Source organism: Sceloporus undulatus, chromosome 6, assembly GCF_019175285.1.
Source record: "Sceloporus undulatus isolate JIND9_A2432 ecotype Alabama chromosome 6, SceUnd_v1.1, whole genome shotgun sequence".
In the NCBI taxonomy this organism is placed as follows: domain Eukaryota; kingdom Metazoa; phylum Chordata; class Lepidosauria; order Squamata; family Phrynosomatidae; genus Sceloporus; species Sceloporus undulatus.
Window position 1 is genome coordinate 169,783,589 of NC_056527.1, and position 25,011 is coordinate 169,808,599.

A 25,011-nucleotide genomic window follows, 5' to 3' on the forward strand; every position below is an offset into this window, starting at 1 on the left:
TGACCTATGGTCCCTGGCTTGGGTCCGAGGGACGTCTTGGGGGCTGCTCTCTGATTACTTGGGATAATCTCTTTGGCGTCAGGGGTTGCGCAAGAGACCTGCCTCTTGTTCAATGGCCAGGTACACAGAAAGAGGGCAAATGATGTTTTGCACGGTTAGGCTGAAAGTCTCACAAGGCAGACAGAAGGTCTTATGACCAGATGGCATAGATGTAAGCATAGATGTAAAGACAGTCATCTGGCCTCACTAACAAGTTTTCTTGTTGTTGTTGTTGTTGTTGTGAGCCTTCAAGGCCTTTCAGGGGTTTTCTCTGCAAGATTGCCTTTGCTTTCCTCTGAGGCTGAGAGAGTGGGACTTGCCCAAGGTGTCACCCAGTGAGTTTCCACGGCTGAGCAGGGATTCGAACCCAGGTCTCCCAGGGCCCTAGTCCAGGACTCGGGCCGCTACAAAGTCTTGGGGGGGGTGGCCAGAGGTCAAGGTATCTCTTGGCCAGTGTGCTGGACTGGCTTGCTGGATTTATTATGATGTGCCTCCAAGTCATTTCTGACTTAAGGCAAGATTTGTTCAGAGGAGGTTTGTCCTTGCATTCCTGTGAGGCTGAGAGAGTGTGCTTGCCCAAGGTTTAGTCTACCACTTTTGTTATTTTTGAGTAATTGATTCTGGTTCCCTCCATCAACATCTAACTCCAGCCAAATATCAGAGAGACTAAAGGTCAATTCATTCCCTCCTGCCATTAGCTTCTCCCAGTAAAGCTGCAGCCTGGCCCTGTCTTTGAACTGCTTTCCTCCTCCTCCTCCTCCTCCTCCTCCTCCTCATGCTCCAGCAGCGATGGTCTTCTCTTTTGGTGTCTAAAGTGAAGGTGTTAAAGCCTGCGAAGGGTGGGTTCTTTTGGTTTTCTCTGTTTTGCCTGGATACGTACGGCTGTCTCCCAGAGAGAAAACCTCCCTGGGAGGAAAAGAGCCCTTTGCCCATCAGGAAAAGTGGGGCCTGGGTCAAGGGGGGGGGGTCAGTCTGGACCGGCCATCTTCTGTGGACGTTCCCTTTGTCCTACATCTGGGCAGAATGGTCCTCCTGGGGCTCACCTTGACCACACAACAGAGGAAGGGGGGGCCTTCTTGTTGAGCAAAGCTCACTGTCTCCAGCACCATGGGTTTTTAAACTGGTTCTGATCCCTTTCTTCAGAGGTTCTAGCTATCTGTCCAGTTCTTTCTCTCTCCGCAGGCCATATGCTGCCCAGTTGACCTTCTGCCTGGACAGGTGCCCCTGCTGGGTGCCCCCTGACCACTAGAGGGCACTGCCTCCTAGCCTTGCCAGGGCTGAGGGCCACTCTCCCTTTGAGCTGGATTATGAGAAATCGGCATTATTTCTATGAGGCCCAGTTGGCATGTAAGGACTTTCATGGCCTGTAAATGGACAAAGCTCCGCTGGAGGTTACCATCTGCACCATTCCTGTGGAAGAAGGCAAAGGAGGGAGGGATGCCAAGGAAGGGCCTGAGCTCACAGAAATACTGAGAGCTCAGCTGCTGGCTCCATGTCGGTGGGATGGTGAGTCCACTCCAGGTTTTGGTCTGCAATTTAAAGTTGTTATCCAAGGGGCTGAATGCAGTTCAGGGCCTTGAACAGATTTCTGTAACGTTTGGACTAAAAGTCCTAAAGCAGTGATGCCCAAACCCTGGCCCTCCAGGTGTTTTGGACTTCATCTCCCAGAATCCCAAACCATTGGCCAAGGTAGCTGAGGCTTCTGGGAGCTGAAGTCCAAAACAACTGGAGGGCCAGGGTTTGGACATTGCTGCCCTAAAGGATTCATACTGTAGTCCCACTGACAAGGAGCCCAACAATAACAACAGCAAAGAACCCAGTTTGCTAATCAAAATACCAAATGCTTTGCTGAAATACAGATAAATGACATTCGCAGCGTTCCTACATCTAGTGACCCAATAATAATAATAATAATAATAATAATAATAATAATAATAATAGCTATAAGGTGAGTTTGACCAGATTTGCTGGCTCCTCCTAACTGTCATCTTGATTCCCCCAAAGAGACTCCTGTATACTTTGTCTTGATGTTTTTCCTGGAATTGATGTTCTCTAGATCTTCTTATTTTGGAAGAAAAGGACCATGTTTGCCCTTCTCCAGTCCTCTGATGCCTTCCTTGTCTGCCAAGATTTCTTTCTCAGGGATGATGGCAAGTGGTTCAGGGTACGTCAGCGAGTCCTTTCCATGCGCTGGGATGTCATTCGTCTCCTCCTGGAAATGTGAACTCATTTAGGTTAATTAAGCGATTCCTGACTATCTCTTATCAATCTTGAATTGCCGTCTGGATTCCTTGCCAAGGTCTCTGCTGCTGCTGATGATGCTGATGATGCTGATGATGATGATCCATAGAAACACAGGGTTCTTTTCAGGTGAGAAAACAAAGCATTTCGGCCTTTTAGTTGTGATCTGTTAGCATTTTGCCATCCTTGCTGAACAGACTTCGCACCATTCCCTTCCTCTTTCTCTGCCTTCAAAGATATCTGAAAGCTCATTTTTGTTGCCTCCTGCTTCCCTGACTTTAGTGCTTCTCACATTGTTCACGATGTCTAGGCATCTGTACCCTTCATTCCTTTCATTCCTTGTGGGTGCTCCTTTTTTGCTTTTCTCTTCCTCCTCCAGTTTTCTGTGCAGCCATCATGCTCTTTGGACAAGTTTGCCATTTTTCTTCTTCCAAGGGATTGTTTGTGTTTCTAGCGGCTCCTTCTTCACGAAATCCAAGCCATGCTGGGCTGCTTGCAGACTTGCCATAGGATTAAGCCCTGAGCTTGATTAAATCAGCTTTCCCATAATCCTGGGTATCCATTTGATTGTACTCCTCTTTGTCTTGTCCAATAGTTGTGAACTGTAGCAGCACAACGGTCACTTCACCATAAACTAGCGGCTGTTTTGATTCCAGGGACCAACTCCTCCTTGTTGGTTAGGATCAAGTCAAAGCCTAGCAGCCCCTTTCTTCCTTCCTCTACCTTTTGAAAGAGGAAATTGTCTGCAGGCGCATCAGACATTCCTTGGAAAGCTGAGGGTAAGTGGTCAGTTCTGGGGGTAAGTGGTCAGTCTGATGGAGACCAGAGACGGAGGGGAAGAAGAACTTGGGTTCCGAGTGACTGAGTGGAATATAAAGAAATACAGTGGTGCCTCGGGATACGAAATGATCGGGTTACGAAATTTCCGGGATACGAAAAAGTTGGATTGGCAAAAACTGTTTCGGGTTACGAAATATTTTTCGGGTTACGAAATTCATTTCGGCGCGAAATTCAAATGCTGCAAAGTGCAGCTATAGGCTTTCCAGTGCTAACGGAAAAGTGTTTCGGGTTACGAAATTTTCAGGTTACGAAAGGAATGGCGGAACGAATTAATTTCGTAACCCGAGGCACCACTGTATCATTATTATTATTATTAGCTTCATCCTATCCATCCGGCCACATTGCGGCCCTTCTCCCCATCGTGGCCTTGTGAGATCTCATTTCATAACTAGAACAACTGTTGCACATGAAACACATGGGATTCTCTGAACGCTTTGGGCACAGTGGCAGCAGAAAGCAAAAAAGGGCACATGATGTGGCTCTGCCTGTGTTTGCTGCTTCTGGCACACCTTCGGCTAAAAGGACTGAGCTGAACGCAAAACGGCTTTGGAAATGCTGCTCCTCCACCGACGAATTTAACCACGTTTTAGTATTGAAGGGAGGAGGAAAAGAGAAGGAAGAGGAGGAGCCTTGTGCCAGATCTATGACCAACAGGTTTGTTTTAGTGAGAGTTTCTGTGGACAATCCTTATTTTATACATCAAATATACAAGTTATTTTATATGTTGGTGAAACGTTATCCTTCCTGAGGAAGCCTTGAAGGGGGCATCGCCTGTTTTGCCAGCAATGGCTGGGGCTGCCCCCCCCCTTTCCCAGCAACTGGAGAGTAAGGAGGCCCTGCCTGCTGCTCTGGCCAGGGCTCCCTCTTTCTTTTCCTGGCCAGAGGTCCAGGCCTGGCTCCCTCCTTCCCTCCTGGATGCAAAGCACTGACCCACAGCAGCCCTTCTCAGCAGCCACAAAGGCTAGTTGCCATGGCAGAGGAAGGGGCTGCTGCAAAGGGAGAAGAAGATGGAGGGCAGGGAGGAAGAGCCCCTTCCTCCTCCTTTCTCTTCTGCTCCCTGGCGCCTGCAAAGGGGGGAGCCAGCCCCAAGAGTCTCCCCAGACAGGGTTTGGAGGCTCCCAGCAGTGAGAGCCATTGGGGAGCATTGCCACTGGGGGGAAGAGATGCTGAGAAAGAGAGAGGCTTCTGGCAAAGGGCAGCTACCAATGTGGGTCCTCAGGACCCCTGTGGTCATCATGGCATGGGGCATCGCCTCAGGGTGGGCAATGGTGGCAACGGTGAGGCTGAAGGACCCCTGCCCCCCCCATCACTAGTCCTGGAGGAATAGTGGGGCAGTAGAGGAGTGGGTGCCATTCCTTGGCTCATGGAGGTCCCATGCGCCTGTGTGCCCCACCGGCTTCTGTGACCTCTCCAGAAGTGCCCTCCGGAGCCCTGGGCATCGCCAGGAAGGGCCTCCAGGAATTGCCAGCAGCAATGAAGCCACTTTCTGTTGCTGACAGAGGAGCCGATATACGCTCCCACCAGAAGTGGGTGGGTGTGATTATTTACTATGGCATGTCTAACCAGAGTAGCCTTTGCAACACACAGCCGAGGAGGAGGAGGAGGAGGGATGGCTTCCGCTCACAGGGACATCCAGCTAAACTGAGAACAACCACAGTGCCATCTTGGCGAAATGGAGGCCTGTGACCCCCAACATTGACCTTTTCCCTTTCTCTTTCTCCTGCTTGATTTTTAAACACTTTTGCCTCATGAAGAAACCAGTGGAGCTTCCAAAGCTTGCAACGTGTGTTTTGGGCCTTTTGCTTTGCCCAGCCAAGGGATCGCTCTATTTTTGTGGCTTCTGGATGCTATTGTCCTTTGCTGAAAACAGATGCAGTTGTCCAAGAGGAGACTGGAGCCATGTGTCCAAAGGAGGAGAACCAAAATGGTGAAGGGTCTGGAAACCATGAAGCCCTATGAGAAGAGACTTAGGGAACTGCTGGGGATGTTTAGCCTGGAGAAGAGAAGGTTAAGAGGGGATATGAGGAGAGCCTTGTTTGAATACTTGAAGGGAGGCCATATTGAGGAGGGAGCAAGCTTGTTTTCTGCTGCTCCAGAGAATAGGACCCAATGGAGCAATGGAGGCAAGCTCCAGGAAAAGAGGTTCCAGCTCAACATGAGGAGGAACCTCCTGAGAGTCAAAGGGCTGTTTGACAGAGGAAGATGCTGCCTTGGAGCCTCCTTCTTTGGAGGCCTCTAAGCAGAGGCTGGATGGCCATCTGTCAATGGGGTGCTTTGAGAGTTCCTGCACGGCAGAATGGGGCTGGGCTGGGCGGCCCTTATGGTCTCTTCCAACTCTACGATTCTGGATGTTCTTGTTCTTTGCTGAAAACCGATGCCGTTGTCCAAGAGAAGAGACCCAAGCTCAGCCTCTGCAGGACAGCTAGCAAGCCTTAGGCCCCCTTGGCTCTCCCTCCGCAGCCACATTTGAGGTGGAAGAAGAAGCCCAAAGAGGAGAAAGCCGCCTCCACATTTTGGGCGGAGGAGGTGGCTGCGCCGTTTGGGGCAAGTTCTGGGTGTTGCAGCTGAAGAGGCTCCGCAGGGCCTGTGGAGGCCTGTCCAGACTTGCCAAAGGGATGCTCTGCTTCTGCTCATGCTCTCAGCCTCCCAGTCGGCCCTGACTTGGCGGCCAGCCCTAAAAGGGGCACCTCTCATGGGGAGGCTTTCTCCAGAGAGAGGAGGCGTGCCAGCCTGGCCTTCCTCTGAGGCTGAGAGAGTGTGGCCGGCCAAGCGCCCTCAGTGGGTTGCCATGCCTCAACCCAAGGCTCAGGCCGTCTGCTTGGATTATTGTCTGGGTTCAGTTTGCTCGGATCTGCTCCAACTCCTTTCAGCTGCACCTGAGATTTTGTAACATGGACCAGGAGGCCAATGTTGGCAGAGGTCTCTTTCTGGGATACAAAGGGGAGCAACTGGGGCAAGGCCTCTTCGGAGGAGGGCTCTGGGGAGAAGAAGGGGGCCCCTAAAGGCTGGCTGGTCTTGGGAGCTAAGCAGGGTCGGCCCTGGTCAGCCCTTGGCTGGGAGACCGCCCATGAACCCCGTAGGCTTTGTTTCAGAGGAAGGAGAAGCGGGCAAAGGAACCCCAGGAAAGAAAGGCCTGCTCAGATGGAGAGCGGGAGAATAGCATTGGGGTCCCTGCTGCCGCCCCCGAAAGGCCCCCAAAGGGGGGAGAGGGAGGGAGGAGGGCCCCGGGAGACCTCCTTCCTCCTCCTCCGGCAGGTCAGAACCTGTCACTCCCCACCGAGCAGGAAAGAAAGAAAGAAAGAGGAGGAGGAGGCTCGGCGCCCCGCCCGTCCGCCCGCCCCGTCGAGAGAAGAAGCGGGAGGAGGAAGGGAGGCAGCCATCCCTGCCCCGCTTCCAATCCCCGCCGGCTGCCTTCTTCCTTCCCCGCGGCGGCGGCGGCAGCGGGGCCCCAGGAAGGCGGCCATGGCTCCGGCGGCGCTGCTGCTGCTGCTGCTGCTGGAGGGAGCCTGGCGGGGGGCGGCCCTGCCCCGGATCAGCCTCCCCTTCGGTGGGTCCCCCCTCCCCCCCTCCCTCCCCCCGGGAAGCGGACCCTCCCTGCCCGCCGCAGAGCCGCCGGGGGAAGGGTCCCTCTTGGGCGCCCCTCCTTCTTGGGGGTGGGTGGGGGGCGCCCTTGGCCCCTTCTCCCCAAAGGGAGGGGCCCTGGGCCCAGCCCCCTGGGCCTCCCTTCTTCGCCTTGGAAGCAAGAGGCAGACGCCCCCCCCCGGTCTCTCTCTCTCTCCTCCTTTCCCTCCTCTCCCCCCCTGCCCCTGCCCCTGCCCTGGGGCTACCTCTCTCTGGCCCCGGGGGTCTCGCGCCCCCCCCCCAGGAGGCTGTCCAGGGCTCCGGCAGCAATGGAGGGGGGCAGAATTGCCCAGAGAGCAGAGAGAGGGGCCCCACCGCTACCAGCAGTCCTTAGGGGCTTCCGTGCCCCCCCCCCGCTGGCCCCTGTGGGTCCCTTGTCCTGGAGGAGCTTGGAGGGGCCCAGGGCAGAGGTCCAGGGCCTTCGGGGGAGGCACTCCAGAAACAGAGAGAGAGGGGGGGTCTTCCCCAGGGCCTCCGCTTCCCTGGGGCTCCCCAAAGACATCGCTGCTGAGCTCCAAGAGACAGGACCCACTTGGCAGGACTCAGGGGGCGCCAGGGGACCCCAGAGAGCCAGGCTGCCTCCCAGAAACTGGGCAGAGCCAAGCAAGAAGGCTCCCAGCAAGGCAGCCACTCCTCGGCTCTTGCTCCATGTTTCCAAGGGACCCGACTTGAAGGCTGTCCCAAGAAAGTTTGCAGACAGTTCCAGGGAGGGTCCAGAGCTCTTTGGGTCTCTTCTCTGCCCTCTTGATTCCTGCTCCCCACCCACAACAATGGCATGACTTGCCTTGTTGAGAAGGGGCCCCAGCAAAGCAAACCCTGAGCATCTCCTATGCTCTTTACTATTAAGAATAGATCATGTTTACACTGGTGTGGCATGAGGGGTGGGTGGCTCTGGCTCATGCAGCAGTCCTGTAATATGGAGGCCACCTGGGCTCCCAGGAGAGGAAGGCCTTTCGGGAGATATCTGGGCTCCCACAAGACCTCAGGCCTTGCAGGCTTCCTTCATCCTGAAGCTAAGGATCTTGCTGCTCTCTCCACCGGTTTTGTCAGGGTGCCCCAAGTGTTTGGGTTGAGGATTCATCCATTTGTAAAAATTCTTCCCAGTCCTAAAAGAAAGCAACTGGAGGAGAATCAGGTTTCTTCCCTGGAAGCTTTGCACAGAGTTGCAAGGAGACGGCCATCGCCCGCAGTGGTTAAAGTTGCCTGGCATCCATGTGGTTCTTGAATCCATGCACAGAGCTGAGGGAGCCGTGGGGTGGCCACAGAGACTGTGGAGGAGGCCGGTCTCTGTCCTCTTTGCAGAGCCAGGGAGGGCCTCTCTGCTTGAAGCAGGCCCAGCCATTGGAAACTACCAGAGCAGGAGCAGAGTCCTCGGTGTATGTGTGCGCGCGCACACGCATGCCAGTCCCAGCATGCCAGAGCCTTGCTGGAGCAGCAGCAACAACAACAGCAGCGCTGGCGGCCTGGAACCAGTCCAGTGGCTGCGATCAGGCACAGGCTTGTCCTGAACAAACAGAACAGGCTCCGTGGTAGAACAGGATCGGGCGAGGGGGGAGGTCACCCGGGGTCATTGGGCTGCCCAACCCACCGCTGTGCCAGCTCCCAAACTCCCAGCAAACGCCTCTGTGCCAGTGGTGCCACTTTGCTGCACACATGGGCAAAGGGGTGGGAGCACTGGGGCGAAAAGCTGCCCTGGGTGCCAAGCGGAAGGACACTGCAGCCAAGCCCCTCGTCCAGAGTCTGTTGTGGACACTGCCTGGGGTTCCTTTACCCTCCTCTTCCTCCACCAGAGCTTTTCCCCAGGGCATTAGCTGTGAAAATGGGAGTGTGTGCCCTAGGACTAGCCCAAGAACTAGCCATGGGCCACCTGGAGTAGGGCCACCTCTGACTCCCAGGTTTCCCTCCTTGGTCTCCTGCCAGCCATGTTTGAGTCACCTGGGCACTGAAGGGGCATGGCCTCCTTCTGCGTCAGGCATGGCTCATTTCCTGTGAGCAAGACCAAGAGGGATCAGATTTCCTGGCACAGAGGCATTCCTGGGGCTGCCCCTGAGCCATGTGCGCCCACCTTTTCTTCCTTTACAATGGAGGGGGGGTGTTGGGTGAGGGTCTGGGGTCAGGTGTGGTGGCAAGAAGCCCCATTTTAGCACTGGGGAGGCCTTGGGATAGTTTCTTTGCCACTGTGTCCCTTCAAGGCAGCTCCATTGTAGGAAGACCCTCTGCTAAGTTTTCCTTGGCCACATTTATTATTCAGAGAAGGCTCGCCATTGGCATCATCAAAGGCTGAGAGACTGTGATCTGGCCAATGTCTTTCCATGGCTGAGCTGGAATTCGAGCCCTGCTAGCCTGGAGACCATCTCTCAAAAACTATGATGATGTACTTGCTAGGCTAAGGCGCACAGGGAAATGCGTAGGCAGTTTGCAATCTAAAGACAGGAATGGCCCATGCATACCTAATATTTGGAGAAAATATATTTCATGGAATGAGCCTATTTCTGCTCAGGGTTGAAGGGACTGTCCTCTCAGGATGCTTCTGTGAAAGTTCCTGGCCAGCGTTTGCCACCTCCTGACCTAGCCATAGATGGGCCCCAGCACCTGAGATTTCAGAGGGTCCCCTTGGCATTCATGGACCATTTTCTTTGCTCCTCAGACTCCCCGCAGAGACTCCTGAGCCGCTTTGAAGCACCTAGAATCACCAACTACACAACTTTGATGCTGAGTCCGGACGGACGGGTCTTGTATGCGGGCGCCCGAGAGACCCTCCTGGCCCTAAACACCAGCGCTTTCTCCCCTGGACCCCAGCACCGGAGGGTAAGTTCAGGGCCCCAAGGGCTCCAGAAGCACCCTGAAAGCATTGAGGAAAAGGGCCCTGCCAGCAAGGCCTGTCCAGCACCCATTCCTGGTCCCTGTGCTGCCTAGAACCAGTTTGGGCAGCAATTTGGGTGGGTGGCTAGGAGGGCAGGTGGGCAGTCCTGTTGCCAGAGAAAATAGCGGAGGCAGCAGCAGTAGGCAGGGAGCTGGTAGGCGGCTGGTGGGTGACCCATATCTCTTGTCATCTCCTTGTGCAACCAGAGCATCTGGTTTCACACCTGGGAACTGTGGGCTGGGTCATGGCCTGAGGGGAATGGCTGAGACAGACTGGCCAACAACGCTGGGGCTCTCATTGGCCCAGCAGAAGCTGGGCAGAGGAAATATTCAGCTCACAGAGGAAGGGGCTTTTGCCCTTGCTAGGGATGGTAGGAGCTTACAGATCAGTGGGTGGCATTTGTGGTGCCCATGCAGCCCCACAGAAAGCCCAAGATGAGGCAGACCTCCTCCTGGGGTGGGAAAGGGGGCTCGGGGGGATGATAGGAGGGCCCGGCTGGGCCTGTCTGGCATTTGGGACTCCTAGGGAGTGGCTTCAAGGTGGCAAGCAAGGGGATGCCCCCTGAGCGTCTCCCCTTGTGTCCTGCAGCTGTCATGGGGGGCCGAGGAGGAGAAGAAACGGCAGTGTGTCTTCAAGGGCAAAGACCCCCAGGTGAGTGCCAGCCCCCTCACTTTCCCACTGCCCCCATACAAAATAAGCGGTGCTCTTAATCCAGTGCCGGGAGGGTCCATCAACCTCTTGGATTGGGCTGTGGCCCCCAAGGGCAGCCCTTCTCTTCTGCCCCCCCCCCCCCCCGACTGGAGGGTTGCAAGGTGTCTTCCAGAGCACAATTGCAGAGGCAGGGACATACCAGAGGTTTGGGGAGGAGGTGGCCAGTCAGCACCCCATACGCAAATCCCACCATTGTTGTCTCCTCCTCTTCCTCCTCCTCTTCCTCTCCGCCATTTGCCTTGCAGAGAGACTGCCACAATTACATCAAGATCCTCTTGCAGCTGAACGAGACTCACCTGTACACCTGTGGCACCAGCGCCTTCAGTCCCACCTGCACTTACATTGTGAGGAGCTCCTGGGGACATGGGGGGGGGGTCTCTTGAAGTTGCTCTCACATTCGGCAAGCATTTCTGCATCCTTCGCTGGAGTCTCGCTGCATCTGTGGGAAAGGTGCTTCCACAGCCTCCCTGGACAGCTCAGTCCAGTGCTCTCTCTCAGGATCGCCCCACAGCCGATGCCTTTCCAGTGGAAGCCTTGAGCCACTGTTGGGGGCAGCAGACCCAAAACGAGTCTGGAAGGTGCCACAGCCTTTTGTCAGCAGCGTGTGAATGCAGGCTGGGGCTCCCAGGAGGAGATTCCTACCTGGGTCTCTGCTGAGAGACCTTTTGCTAGGCACTGGGCTCCAGCACAGGACACGGACTGGAAAAGGAGGGGAGGGGAGAGGTGACCAAGGGAGGTGGGATGTTCTGTGCTCAGTCTCAATAAGGGTGACCTCCCAGTTTTATAAATATAGAGGGGAGGCTCTGAGTGCGCGCAGAGTGTATCTTTCTCAACCCATTCGTAGTGGGTTCTTCCTCCTCCTTCCAGGTGAGTTCCTCATTCTCTCCATCTTCCTTGTAGAAAATTCCAGACTTTAGCTTGATCCAAGAGGCATCTGGGAAGCTGCTGCTGGAGGATGGGAAGGGGCGCTGCCCCTTTGATCCGGAGTACAAATCCACTGCCATCATGGTTGGTAAGGATCTCCCTGGTCAAGGTGGCAGTTGGAGGGGCAGCCGGCAGGGGAACTGGGGGCAGAAGGGAGAGAGGTTGGCCTCAGCTGGCCCTCTTCCACTTTGCCTTGAAATGTGGGAGGAAAGTGGGCCCCTCTGTGCCCCATTATTTTTGGAGTGACAGTCATTGCTGCCTGGGCAGTGCCAGGCCAGCCTCCCTGAGTGCCGCTTTCTCGCAGAAGGTGAACTCTACACAGGGACTGTCAGCAACTTTCAAGGCAATGAGCCCACCATCCTCCGAAGCCATGGTAGCCGCCCGGCCATCAAGACGGAAAACTCTCTCAACTGGCTGCAAGGTGCGTGGCATTGGCATTGGGGCTGCCGGTCATGGAGGGACTGCCTGCAATGGGGAAGATGCCAGGGTCTGGGGGGCTGTCCAGAGAAAAGAGCCTGGCCAGGCTATTGGGGGCTCAGGTGGGGGCAGCACTGGCAATGCCCTGCTTCCTCAGCCTTCGCCACAAGGCCAAAAGATGTTTTGTCCCACAGCTGTGAGGTTTGGCAGGAAATGGTGGCCTGGCCTGGGGGGGATAGGGCTCCACATTTGTGGAACTTTAAACCACTTGGGATTCAACAGGCTCCATCTTCAAAAGAACTTGGAGAAATATACTTTTTTGAGTTGCAACATGCAGGATTGAGATTCTTGGAACTGTAGTCCAAAAAACTAACCTTTGCCAACCCTGACTTTTACTGTCCTTCCTAGGTCCATTGAGAAAGGATTTGTTTCCTTTTGTTCCCTGTTCATGGTTCAAAGGACTTTGAACTAGTGCCCTGAGCCAACGTGGCCCTTTTTGGCTCCCTGGTGTCTGGGCTGCTCTGTTGGCACACAGCAGCCTCCCAGTGGAGCCAAAAAGGGGATAAGGCCCTGCTCTGCCGCTTGCATCATGGCTCAGAACATGAGATTTCAGGGCAAAGAGGGACTTGACCTAGCCCTTTCCATGGTCTGGGGACCACATAGGTTTATAGGAGCAAGAAAACTGGAAAAACACCAGGGCTGTTCTTATGCCTCTTCCCTTGGCATCATAACTGAGCAGAGCTGGATGGGAGGCTCCAGCCTTGATCCAGGGTGCGATCTTTTTTCCCTGCTTTTGGGGCAGGGAGGGAGGGAGGCTGGTGGGTTCCCACCTTCTGATTTTACTGTTGTCCTTTGCAGACCCCTTCTTTGTGGGTTCTGCCTACCTGCGAGAGGGTCTCCCACCCAGCAACCCCCAGAGGGAGGAAGACAGCAGCAACGACAACGACAAGATCTATTTCTTCTTCAGTGAGAGCGGCAAGGAGTTTGACTTCTTTGACGACACCATTGTGTCACGCATCGCACGCGTCTGCAAGGTGTTGTGTTTTGGGGTGCATGGTGTTTCAACAGCTGTTTGGCGTTTGTGTGTGATCAGGGCCCCCTTTCTACTCAGCATCACCTTCTTGGGGTTGCAGCCTCCTGTCTTTTCTGCATCTCAAGGGCTATTATTGTTCTCTTTGTGGCTATCCCCAGCCTAAGGAGTCAGGGTCCCTCATCTTCCCCAATATTTCAAAATCCCATGACTTATCAGCATTTAGGCAGCAGAAGAGGAGGGCTCAACCCTGGGCTCCCCCCACAACCCTCTTCTTTCCACCAGATCCACCCAGTTTTGCTGCCATGCTTTCTGGGCAGTTCAGTTGTGGGAATCAAAGGTCCATGTCCCACTTCCAAATTTCTGGGTCCATTCAGATCAGACGTTCCCAAGTGAGCCTTTGACATCAGCACAGAAAGCAAGAACACAATCCCTTCACAAACCAACTCAATCCCTGCAGCTTTCTTAATGAGGAAAGAGCAGCTTAATTAAGAAAAAGGGAAAGGCCTTGTAGTGGCTGCTGTTGTGAAACCTGTGGGAGTGAGAAACCCATCAGGTCAGTTACGGATCACCCACAGAGCTGCCAGTCAGTCCAGATCTACCTGTTTAAGGTGGGAAAGAAACTGAGGCTTCTTCTTCTCCATGTGCACCTTCTTCTGAGCTCCTTCGTTCCCTCCCATCCTCTCCTGCCATTCCTGGCAAGCCTCATGTCGCTTTGCATTGGCCACAGAAATCTGGCTTTCAACTAGGGTCAGGGTTGGCTTTGAAGATGAGAAACTAGTGGTGGATGTTGATAGTGGAGAGGATGCCCCATGAGGCCCTTCCAATGGGGTCTGAAAGTCCTACCAAACAGGATTGGGGCAGCAGTTGGGTTGAAGGAATAGGTTCTTATTTCCCCCCCCCCTCAAAGCCCTGAGGCACCTGCCCTTTGATTTCTGCTCTCTCACCAGAAATTGAGGGTTCAGGTTTTAGCAATGAGGAAAGGCGCATCAGACATGCTCTGGCGATGTGGACTGCCACTCAGTGACCCTCTCTGCCCCTTCTTCCTCTTTTCAGGGCGACTTGGGGGGGAGAGCGGGTCCTGCAGCGGCGGTGGACAACCTTCCTGAAGGCCCCCTTGCTCTGCTCGCACCCGGAGGATGGCTTCCCTTTCAACATACTCCAGGACATGTTTGTCTTGACCCCAGGCCAGGACTGGAGACAGACTGTCTTCTATGGGGTTTTCACCTCCCAGTGGTGAGCATCCAGGGGACTGGCAAGTAAAGCATTTGTGGGCACTCGGTGGGCAGACTCATGATGGCGAGTCCTACCATATCCTCTGGCTTATGCGAACACCGACCGCTTTCATCTCCCTACCAGGGACAGGAAGGGTGCTGGGGGTGCGGCCGTCTGTGCCTTCTCCATGCTGGACGTGAAGGAAGCCTTCAATGGTCTCTACAAGGAGGTCAACCGGGAGACGCAGCAGTGGTATACAGACACCCACCCTGTGCCAGAGCCCCGGCCTGGAGCAGTACGTACCCTTTACGTGGGCACCCAGCCCCTGGCAGGTCCTCACTGCTTTGGGATGAAACCTAGAGGGTCCATCTGTCCTGCCTCTGTTTTTGCAGGGCAGGCAGCAGGTCGGGTGAGCTGGCAAGAAGCCTCTCCAGAGGTCCTGGCAAGCAGAGTGGCCTGCTGGGCCCAAGGCTGCTGGCCGGACTCTCTCCAAGTGGCCCTTTCCTTTGGCTCCTTCCCCAGTGCATCAGCAGCCAGACGCGCCAGATGAAGATTGCCTCCTCCCTCCAGATGCCTGACCGGGTGCTCAACTACCTCAAGGACCACTTCCTGATGGACAGCGCTGTCCGGAGCCAGCCTCTCCTCCTGCAGGGACACTCCCGTTACCGGCAGCTCTCTGTGCAGCGGGTCCAGGGTCTGCACCAGGCCTATGACGTCTTGTTTTTGGGCACAGGTAGGTTGGTACCGGGGTGCAGGAGCCTGGCACTTGGATGGTGTACTGGCCAGATGCAAACCCACTCCTAGACAGACTAGCAGAAGAATTTGGGGGAGGTCTTGTCTTTTCCCCATTCCCAGTTTTGCATGCTCAGGTCTACTATTGAGAAGTTGCTCCAGGCTAATAAGAGTTGGACACTAGAGGTATACATGTGCACAAACACACACTGCACACATGCTGTTTGTGGCTAGCTTTTGGTCTTTGCAGTACACAAGTAAGTGTAATTTTTAGGCAGCTGACCATATAAATAATAGAAATAAAAACACAGAATATTGGGGGTGGGGGGGTAGTAGTAGAATATAATGAAACAAACAATAGAGGAAGAAAATACTGACAATAAAAATAACATTTAATATCCCCTAAATAACTTTAAAACTAAGAAGCGTTTAGCTGGGGACCTGTGAGATTTAGCGTTATTCTGACATGTTGTGTTTTGTGATAAAAAACATTTCTTCTATCCAGACAAATAGACAATAAAATATTGGTTCAACGTGGAACAAATTTTAAAATAGAATGACTAATACATTCCTTAATGCTCTGATAAAAAGGTGAAAACAATTCTGAGAGAGACTACATCCAGCATTACTGAAAACCTTTGCAAACCTGCTCTTCAGATGTTTTGAAGGCAGCCAGTTAAAGAGAAAAGGCCTTTCTGTGTCCAGGAATGGGTAGGAACAGGCAGAGGCAGGCAGTAGAAACCAAGTCCCTGCAAATCCTGTCCTCTTCTTCTTTGTTTGACTAGAGAGCTAGGGCAAAATGTACATCTCGGGAGGAAAAAATGCAACGGCATTTGTCTATTTAAGTGCCTGTTCTTCCATGAAAACACAAAGGAGCTGAGCAGTGCCTGCCAGCAAAGGCCTTGGAATGAATGGCAGGAGTTCAGATCTGGAGCCAGGAGAGAAGAATAAATGTCCCGGACATACCAATTAGCCTTGGGATTTAGGGCAGTGCCAGCCACACACACAGGGCAATGGCAGGGACGGTTCCTGGGCTGGGCTGGGCTGGGGGGGGGGGGGGAGAGGCCTGGATACTTGGCAGATAAAAGCAAAGGCCCAGCTGGGCTTGGAAACACAGGCGTGGAGGCACAGCTTTTTGTCTAAGAAACCTGCAATGCTCCTGGGAGAAACCAGACACCTTTTGTTTAAAACAAAAGTGCCAAAGATTTTGGGCCAGAGCATTGCTTGGCTGTAGCAGTCCGTGACCTTCCCTGAGTTTTCCTGGTGAGAGACCCACGAGAGCAGGTTCCAGATGAGAGACTGGGAAGCTCCTACCCTCTCAGGGAGGCAGACTGGAAACCAGTCCAGGAACTGGTGGGAGGATTCCTTGCTGGTCAGGCTGTTGGTGTCCAGGGGGTTCCAGGCCACCTCCTCGGACCTACAGACCCCGTTTCCTTTTGGCGGGCAAAGAGGGACAGCGGCTGTGCCGTTTTATGCACAGGGAGCAGGAAAGGGCTACCTGGCAGTTTCAAGGTGAGAGGGATATGTCCTTAGTCTGAATCACTGGATGCCCACTTCTGCTTTTCAGATAATGGCCAGCTCCACAAGGCTGTGGTCACAGGAGAGAAGGTGCATCTGATTGAAGAGATCCAGCTGTTCCCTCCTGGGCAGCCCATCCTTGAGCTGCTGCTTGACCCCATCCAGGCAAGGCAGAAGGGCATCATGGGAAACTCCTACTCCCAGCATCCAGCCATTCATCCTGGTGGGGAGTCCTTGGCAGCAGACCCCAAGGCTCTGAGCTAAATGACCCTCTGTGGAGAGCCTTGGGTGGTCTGTGGGCACCTGGTCCCTCCATGTCCAGTCTCCACTTCCAGTCTCTGCTCCTTCCCTGAATCCTCAACATAGTCATGGCTCCCTCCTGACTTAACAAGAGGCTGGGGGGACCCTTTGTATCACTGAGCCAGAAGCATTTTAGGCTGAGACCCAACTGAGGCCACCTTCCTCAGGCTGGCAGCTGTGCTGAGCTGGTGGTTCTCAGGGCTTGGGAGCACGAGGGCACCTTCTGGCTGGTGGCTGTGGAGATGGAGTGGCCAATCAGGGGACCTTAGCATTCCTCTCGAGGGATAATGAGCCACATGCTGCCTCTTCTGTCCCTCCCAGGGCCTTCTCTATGCTGCCTCCTATGATGCCTTGGTGCAGGTCCCTCTTGCCAACTGCAGTCTGCACCAGACCTGTGGGGAGTGCATCTTGGCTCAGGACCCCTACTGCGCTTGGAGTGGACATGCCTGCCAGCCCCCCATCCTGAACCGCCAGCAGCTCCATGGAGTGTAAGTGCTCCTCCCTTTGGGCAGGGGAAAGAAGGGAAGACACCTTCCCTTTGCATCCCTCCCCGTTTCTGCCCCCTTGGTCTTCACTCTGATGGCCCATCCATCTTCCAACAGGTCTTGGGCCCAGGATATTGAAAATGCAGATGCCGTGGGGCTCTGTCCAGTGAGCACCATGCAGTTTGCCAACTCAGGAGGTGAGTGCTGTGGGAGACGCAGGTCATTTGGGTGCCCAATGCTTTATGTTCCCTACAGAAGCTCCTGGATGTTTCTGTCTGATGCCAAAGGACTGTGTCCAGCCAGGTGTGTTGAGCACAGATTGCACACTGGGCATTGTACAGGGTTGTACTTCTGGATGGTGTGTGTGCATACACTGGCTCGTTTGGCTATGCAGCGTTGGCAGTCACTAACAAGGCAGCATTATGGCTCCACCACAAACACCCCAACCACAAAGTCACACTCCACATGCTCTCTCCTCAAGGCATCTGGGTGCTAGACAATTCTAGCAGTGGTTCCCAGGGTCAGGGTGGGGGCTCTCTGTCCAACCTTTGTTTGGTCCCCAGCCTGACCTCTTCCTCTGTTGCCTTTCCTTGCAGCGGAGGAATCCCCGTGCCAGCGGGTGGTGCTGCACCCCAATGCCGTGAAGCCCCTGCCCTGCCCGCCGCTCTCCAATCTGGCCTCCTGGAAGTGGGAGAAGGACGGGGCCCCCCTCAATGCCTCCTCCCTGGTGCTCCCAGACGGAGGGCTGGTGCTAGTGGGGGGGTCAGGCCAAGCAGGGCGCTACGAGTGCTGGTCCTGGGAGGGGGGCTTCCGGAAGCGGACAGCCAGCTACTGCGTGGAGGTGGAGCCAGCCCTGGGCCCCAGGCTCATGCCCCCTCTCCGCAGCCCCCCGGAAACTGTCAGCACTTCCAGGAGCACCTCAGCGGAGGCGACCGGGGACATCTCTGCGCTGCTGGAGGACAAAACCTACTGGACTGAGTTCCTGGTGATGTGTGCCCTCTTCGGCATGACTGTCACACTGCTCACCCTCTTTGGGCTGCACCGGCACCATGACGCCATAAAAGCCTTCCTCAAGCAGGGCACCTGCACCCATGCCAAGGCGCCCCGGAAGGCTGGGGCGCCCCCAGAGAGCCTGCCCCTCAATAGCGCCAATGTGCCCAGCAGCCTGCCAGAACACAAGGGCTACCAGGCGCTCAACGACAGCCACGTGGCCAACACTCCTGCACATGTTGGGCCAGGCCACCTGGACGTGGCCTTCCTGGAGTCCAGCCGGCGCCCACTGAGCATCCATGGCAGCTTCGTGGAAGTGTCAGCTGCCTCCCAGCGACCCCGTGTGCGCCTGGGCTCCGAGATCCGGGACTCAGTGGTATGAGGCTGGCATTGCCCACTGTAACAACAGACTAGACAGACATATCTTGCTGTGCTGAGCCTTCCACAGAACCAGGCCTAGGGCCACATTCAGAACTGGCTCTTGGCATGAGAATTAAACAGTGCTGGGCCATAGGGCTGCTGGGACCTTTTGGGGTGGCCAGCCCTGTGTGACAGAGGGCACCGTAGAGCTTCCAAGAGGAAGAGAAACCTCCAGCCTTTGCCACTGTGCCCACTTGAGAAGGTGGCACCATGGAATGAGACGCACACCTCAGCTGACTTTGAGGGTCCTAAACCTGCAGAGAGCCAGTGGGGCAGGGGAGCATGTGAGGTCTGGGCAGGGGCACTCCTTTGCCAAACCTGTGGGACCTGTGCCCCCTTTCCCTTGGCTGGTCCAACAAACATGGCTCCACCATGCCTTCCCTCAAGAACTGCTTCCTCTGCCAAGTACATGGATGGCGTGGATGGGAGGCCACCGTTTGGGCGTCTGGGGTGCAGGGAGGGAGACCGGCTTGCATGGGTGTCTAAGGAGAAAGGCAGGTATTTCAGTGCTCAGGTTGTGTGCATGGCCCAGGGACATCCAAGCTAGTGGGGCGCATGACTGTTCTGCCAGGGCCAAATGCCAAAGGAGGAAGCCCTTCCAAGGTCTGGCCCGACTTCACCAGCACTGAGCGCCCCCTTGCCCTTGCCCCACGTCCGGCAGCACTCCTGCACAAGAGGTGGCTGAGTTTATTTGTGTGGATTTTTACATAAATTTGACCTGTTTCCTGTGGTTTCCTTCTGCTCCTGTGCTGATTCAGGGCTCCCTTCTTCCTTCCAAGGCCCCAGTCCAGATCCGTGACACTCCTCTAGTTGGAAGAGATGCTGGGGTGTTCAGTAGCGAACTTGCCCTGCAGCCTCTGACGGTCCTTCCCTGCTTTCCTCTGTGCTGATCTACAAAAAAGGTACTTGGAGACATTCTCCATGGGGCTGCCGAAAACAGGGAGCTGGAATTAGCCTGGCAGAGTGGCGAGGGGCTATGCTCAGTTTGTGGCTAATTCTCCTCTCTGCTGTGGTTCCATGGAGCAGCCTCTGTTGTGGCCAGCCCTGCTGCAACCAGGGAGGAGGCACTCTCCCGGAGGGCAAAGTGGCATGAGCCGCCCAGCCTGCCTCAGGTGTGGTAACAAGGGTTTGCCTGCGTTTGAGGAAGTGCCACCTGCTGACCCTGGGTTGGGGAGGTGTGGATGCCGCCTTTCCTTTGCCTCGGGCAATGGAAACAGCTCAGACCAGCCCTGCTCCTTATCACAAGACGACAAACACATGCATGTGCTGTCTTTGCTCCATTGCCAGCAGTTGGGCCAGGCAAGGCAGTGTTGTTCCACAGAGAGAAGCACAACACAACAGTGGGCAATGTCCAGCTTCTGAACTTTATTAGGACAGATGTAGAAAGTGTAGGCAAGATTGTGTAAAAAGAAATTTCACGATTAAGGCATTAAAAAGTAGCAGCAGCACAGACACCACAGCCCAGTCACCCCTGTTTATTCCTGCCCAGCCACAGAAGTAGCCCAGGCTCCTGCAGATCTGCAAAGGCAGCGTTGCCTGCTGCAAAAGTACAGGCCCACTTGACACTTCCCCTGGCTGGCTCCCAGAGCGGCAGGGAAAAAGCCCATCTTGCAATTCAGCTTCCCACAGCAAAGGACTAAAGTGCTCAGACCAATCCCCAATTTCGGGGGGGGGGGGGGGGGCAAGGGGCGGCTAATCTGCTGGGAAGGGAGGGGAAGTTTAAAATTAAACCCCCCCCCCCCCCAGCATCCCTTGCTTCTCTCCTTCTTCACAGTATCGGGGTGGAAAGAACATTGAAGACCACAGTATAAGATCCTGGCTGTGCAGAGCTTGGCTGGCGCAGGCTGCCCAATGCCCAGGCTCATGCTGGGCACACATAACACTGGTTCTCTTCAAGGTAATGCTAGTTATTAATGCTGTCTAGAAAGACAGAAGTTGGTCATCTGGCCGGGGCGCCACAGCATCTTCCAGGAGGCAGTGGTGGTTGTGGTGAAGAATCAGAGTACAATTTTGAAGGAACTGGAGGTGAGAAGAGCAGAAGACATACCAGTGGGTTCAAATGATAAAGAGATTTTATCTGAACATCAGGAAGAACAATTTGGCTATAAGAGCTGTTCAGCACTTGCTTCAGAGGGTGGTGGACTCTCCCAATTTGGATGTCTTTTAAAAAAGCATAGATGGCCGTCTTTTGGAGTGCTGCAGTTGTGTCTTCCTGCATGACACTAAAGGACTGGACTAGGTGGCCCTTAGGGCCCCTTCCAGCTCTAAGATTCAATGTTTCTAAGAACAGTATTGGAAAATGTTAGCAAGAGCTGTAGTGGGGCGTGTGTCAGTGCTGGAAGGGACCCTTTAAGAACATATGACATACCCAAAGTGACATGCCCAAAATGGGAGAGCAATCTATCAGCTACATCCAACTCAGGGTGAAACCTAGAAAAGGGCCCAGGTGTACCTGGTGAAGTCTGGGGACCTGGAAATGATGTGCTGGAACTCAGAGATGTTGATGGTCCCGTCTTTGTCTATGTCGGACTCCTCTAAGATCTGTGGGAAATGACAAGGTCTCAGAAGGCCATGCTTCCGAGCCCCAGGGCCAACGTGAGGGGATTCCCGCTCTGCCCGCACTCACATTCTGGATGAGCTGCTCCATTTCCATGGGGCTCAGGCGACTGTCCTCTCCTTCCCCCGTCAGGCAGTTGACCAGGTGCTCCAAATCCTTTTTGTCCAGAGTCCCGTCATCATCAAAATCTGTGGGGAGCGGCAGGAAGGGAACCTACCATTAATGGGGAGGAGGCGCAAGGGGGCCAACAGTGCAATGGGGTCTCAGCTGCAGTTGAGGAGCAGAAGCAATGCAAGCTCCAGGAAAAGAGATTCCAGCTCAACACTAGGAGGAACATCCTGACAGTAAGGGCTGTTTGACAGTGGAACAAACAGCCTTGGAGAATGGTGGAGTCTCCTTCCTCAGAGGTCTTTAAACAGAGGCTGGATGGCCAACTGTCAATGGGATGCTTTGACTGAGATTTCCTGCATGGCAGAAGAATGGGGTTGGACTGGATCAGGGCCCTTGTGGTCTCTTCCAACTCTACCATTCTATGATTCCTTCATGTCTGTACTGTCACACACCTTTCCCCATCGCTAGGTCCTGGGTGGGTTTGGGGTCTTTTTGAAAAGGGGGGTGCTATACGTTTCCCTGCTCTTCCCGGTGGAGGTGGGGAACGGAGCACTTGTTGTCTGGAAGGAAGCAAGGTGGGTCTTCTCTGGTTAATGTTCACCCGCACAAGGAGCTCAAGGTGCAAAGGTGAGGAGTGCGCAAGGCTGGTCCTCCTCTTAAGCCTACTTTCAGTTTCATCCAGCAAACAAACACAGAGAGAGTTTCCTCCACTTGCTTACCTGCATATACTCCACTAGAAGTCGAACTCACGGATAAGTCAAGGGCGGGTTTTATGGATTTTGCTGTGACCCATGGATAAGTCGAGGGTAAAACCCAGGGCCATGCACCAAAGGATCTAAAGCAGGGGTGAGGAACCTACGTCCCTCCAGGTTCGGACAAACTACCATTGCCATCATGCCTCACCACCAGCCAAAATGAAGGAAGCTCTAGTCAGGTCCATGAGGGCCTCCTTGCAGCCCCTCTCCTTACGGCGATGCTGCTTGTCAAAAGCCTTACCAAAATAAGCAGAACCACATCCAGGGCCCTCCCTTGATCCACCAAGCCTTAGCCAGAGCCTCAGCCAGGGCTCACCAAAGATGCGGAAGGCGTAGTGCGCCTTGACCTCCAGCGTCGCCGCGTCACTGAAGGCGCTCAGCATGTCCAGGAAATCCTCGAAGGACATGGCGCCCTCGCCGTCCTCCGCGGTGGAGAAGACGTGGCAGATCCGGTGCCGGAAGGGGTTGGCCTGTGGGAGAGAAAGGGGTCCATCCAAATGGTCAGCGGGGAGAGCAAGCCCTCCGGCCCCACGGCTGACCCCTGACCCCCCCCCCGGGGCAGAGAGAGGCAGGGGCCGCTTCAAAGGCCAGGGAGCCCTGGGTTGGGGTCCTCTGCAGGAAGGCCCTGGGCCCCTCAGCAAACTACACCTCCCGGGGCTCCAAGCCCAAGAGGGAGGGGGCCATGGCTCAAGCGGCGGGGCCCAAGGGAGAGTCCTGGCCGGGGGCCTACCCTGAGCTCCGGCAGCGCCAGCACCTTGCTCTTGGGCACCCGGCTGGCGAAGGCCTGCTCCCGCTCCTCCCGGGGGAGCAGCTCGCAGAAGCGACGGTGGGCCCTGGAAGGAAGGAAGGAAGGAAGCCAGTGAGCGGGGCCCATCTGCCTGCCTGCTTCCCTGGGAAGGGGCTGCTCTGCCTGCGCTGGGGCTCTACTCACAGCAGGATCTCCTGCTTGGTCAGGAAGGTCAGCTCCTGCGGGAAAAGGGAGGAAGGGGAAGAAGGGTCAGTGCCCCATCGCCATTGCCTTGGCCCCAGGCCCCGCCTGACCAGCCGCCTTCCTTGCCTGGTACTCGCCCAGAAGGTCCCGCGGGACCCGGCTGCCCGAGGCCCCCATGGCCACTTCCAGCCACAGGGACACTTCCGCTCGCCCTGCTACGTCATCGCCGGCGCCAGGCAACCGCTCCCCTGGCAACGCAGCCCCGCCCCTTAAAGGACCCAGACCGCAGGGAGACAGGTGGCGGCAGGAGACCGGAGCAGGAGCAGGGGCCAGGCAGCCAGGCTTCCCTCCTGCTCGGAGCAGGAACTGGCATCGGCATCAACTGTCCTGAGCCTCCGTCAACCCCGGGCTTCGTGGCTGAGAATTCAGAGGCGAGGAGGGGAGCCTCAGCCAAAAGGACCACTTGGCCCCCAGGACTCCCAGAGAAGCCCCCAGGGAAGCGTGCAGGCAGGGGCCATGGAAGGGCAGGAGCCATCCAAGCTGCTGCTGCCCAAGTGACCCCTTGCCAGCAGGTGAGGACCTCTGACCACCTCTTCCTCTTCCAGGGCTCCATCATGGCCGCAGGGGGGCTGACCCCCACCCTCCAGGAGACAGAGGGACCCCCATCACCCCAAGAAGGGCCAGGGCCGCCCGCCACAGAGGACTTTGCCTACCAGGTGGAAGACCTGGTGCTCCCGGGGGTGGAGTGGCCCTCCATCCGTAATGGGCTCCTCCGCAGTCCGGCCGGCCAGGGCCCGTCCCCCTTTGACCGCCTCCTGCAGCGGAGCTGGAGGGACCGGCTGGAGCGGGGGCTCTTCCGGTACCCCCTTCGGGAACTGCGGACCCGGGTCCTGGCGGGGCCCGTGGGATTTGTGGCCCAGCTGAACGTGGAGCGGGGGCTGGAGAGGAGGGCCCCCCAGAAGATCCAGAGCGTCCGGCAGAGCTTCGACCCCCAGCAGTTCAACTTCACCAAGATCCGGCCGGAGGAGGTGCTCTTCTGCTTGGCCAGGGGCTGCCGCCCGGGGGCCCCGAGTCGCAGGGTCCTGGTGGCAATCAACGTCAGCCCCCTGGAGTTTGGGCACGTGCTCCTCCTCCCCGATCCCGCCTTGGCGTTGCCCCAGATCCTCACCCCGGAGGCCCTGCGCTTCGGCCTGGAGGCCGTCCTGCTCAGCGCCCATCCTGGCTTCCGTGTGGGCTTCAACAGCCTCGGGGCTTTTGCCTCCGTCAACCATTTGCACCTGCATGGCTACTACCTGAACTGGGAGCTGCTGGTCGAATCTGCCCCTTGCAAGCCACTGCTGCCTGAATCTGGCCTCTTCCTGCTGCAGGACGACTTCCCGGCCCCCGGCTTCCTGTTCTACAGCAAAGAGGGCCGGCAGGTAGAGCGCCTGGCGGGCCAAGTTGCCCGGGTCACCGACTACCTGGTGAAGAAGGAGGTTGCCCACAACCTGTTTGTCACCCGCGGCGCTGCTCCCAAGGGACCCGTTCACGCTCGAGCCAGGCCAGGGATCCGGGTCGTCGTCTGGCCGAGAAGAGCCTGCTTCGGAGCCAAAGACAAGTCTGCATTTAATGTGGCGCTCTGCGAACTGGCAGGGCACCTGCCCATCAAAACCGCCCAGGACTTTGAGGGCCTGACAGAGGCCTCAGCCATCCAGACAGTCCAGAAGCATCTCCTCTCAGGTGCTGAGTTTGCCCAGCTCCAGACTGAGCTGGTGGCTCTCCTCAGGGAGCAGTAGCTGCGGAGCCTGCCTTGCGCGAGTCCCTATCATGTCTCTCTGCTGCTGCTCCCTTTGAAAGGAGCATTGGGTTAGGACTCTGGAGACCACGCAAACCCACCAAGCCCCACTCCCTCAGCTTCAGAGGAGGGCAATGGCAAACCCTCTCTGGAGACACTTGCCAAGAAGCCCCCCAATAGGTTCTCCTTAGGGCCACCATAAGTTGCGAGTGATCGGATCACACTCAGACACAAAAAGGAGGAGGAGGAAGGGCCGGTCAACAAAGTACAGATTGAGCTGGATCCTGGCTGGCTGCTCCTTCTCTGAGGAGGGGAGAGAGAGGCCTGAGAAGCAGCAGAGCAGGGCCAGGGTTGGAGGGCCAGCCTTGGACTAGGGGTCTGGAGAGCCATAGTTAGAGTCTCTGTGTGTTGGGTTTGTATTTCAACTTTTCAAAGGTATCAATAAACATTAATTGATTGGAAAACGCGCTCCCTTTGCTGAGCCAGTCACACTCTCTGGCCAAGAAACGAGTACATTTCCAAGATCAACTTCCGCCG

General features: G+C 55.7%; 3 protein-coding genes and 1 long non-coding RNA gene across 4 annotated transcripts; 3 read left to right on the forward strand and 1 right to left on the reverse strand.

The window, feature by feature from the left end:
* The first annotated feature begins 1,551 nt into the window (after positions 1–1,551).
* LOC121933433 lies at positions 1,552–2,829 on the forward strand. Its single transcript, XR_006104525.1, has 2 exons — positions 1,552–2,409; positions 2,660–2,829. It is a non-coding gene; the product is annotated as an uncharacterized LOC121933433 (long non-coding RNA).
* Positions 2,830–5,680: 2,851 nt separating this feature from the next.
* On the forward strand, positions 5,681–19,076 carry SEMA4B (semaphorin 4B). Its single transcript, XM_042473146.1, has 14 exons — positions 5,681–6,667; positions 9,389–9,549; positions 10,193–10,255; positions 10,561–10,659; positions 11,216–11,327; positions 11,544–11,660; positions 12,515–12,692; positions 13,743–13,922; positions 14,046–14,196; positions 14,424–14,634; positions 16,201–16,316; positions 16,773–16,939; positions 17,054–17,133; positions 17,533–19,076. Exons 1-14 carry the CDS (start codon positions 6,028–6,030, stop codon positions 18,306–18,308), a joined length of 3,051 nt encoding a protein of 1,016 aa, XP_042329080.1. The 5' UTR covers positions 5,681–6,027; the 3' UTR covers positions 18,309–19,076.
* Positions 19,077–19,125: 49 nt separating this feature from the next.
* GDPGP1 (GDP-D-glucose phosphorylase 1) lies at positions 19,126–24,938 on the forward strand. Its single transcript, XM_042473141.1, has 2 exons — positions 19,126–19,248; positions 23,306–24,938. Exon 2 carries the CDS (start codon positions 23,315–23,317, stop codon positions 24,473–24,475), a length of 1,161 nt encoding a protein of 386 aa, XP_042329075.1. The 5' UTR covers positions 19,126–19,248; positions 23,306–23,314; the 3' UTR covers positions 24,476–24,938.
* On the reverse strand, positions 19,692–23,306 carry CIB1 (calcium and integrin binding 1). The gene is made up of 7 exons (XM_042473144.1): positions 22,827–23,306; positions 22,701–22,735; positions 22,500–22,602; positions 22,086–22,239; positions 20,973–21,091; positions 20,799–20,887; positions 19,692–20,365 (listed from the first exon to the last, which is right to left on the reverse strand). Exons 1-7 carry the CDS (start codon positions 22,875–22,877, stop codon positions 20,344–20,346), a joined length of 573 nt encoding a protein of 190 aa, XP_042329078.1. The 5' UTR covers positions 22,878–23,306; the 3' UTR covers positions 19,692–20,343.
* Positions 24,939–25,011: the final 73 nt, after the last annotated feature.

Coding starts and splice junctions, on each gene's coding strand:
- SEMA4B (XM_042473146.1), top strand. CDS start 6,028: ATGTTGGCAGAGGTCTCTTTCTGGGATACAAAGGGGAGCAACTGGGGC. Junction 11,328..11,543: donor ATCCACTGCCATCATGGTTG/GTAAGGATCTCC, acceptor GCTTTCTCGCAG/AAGGTGAACTCTACACAGGG. Junction 14,635..16,200: donor CGTCTTGTTTTTGGGCACAG/GTAGGTTGGTAC, acceptor TCTGCTTTTCAG/ATAATGGCCAGCTCCACAAG.
- CIB1 (XM_042473144.1), bottom strand. CDS start 22,877: ATGGGGGCCTCGGGCAGCCGGGTCCCGCGGGACCTTCTGGGCGAGTAC. Junction 22,736..22,826: donor ACCTTCTGGGCGAGTACCAG/GCAAGGAAGGCG, acceptor CTTTTCCCGCAG/GAGCTGACCTTCCTGACCAA. Junction 20,888..20,972: donor TGGAGCAGCTCATCCAGAAT/GTGAGTGCGGGC, acceptor CATTTCCCACAG/ATCTTAGAGGAGTCCGACAT.
- GDPGP1 (XM_042473141.1), top strand. CDS start 23,315: ATGGCCGCAGGGGGGCTGACCCCCACCCTCCAGGAGACAGAGGGACCC.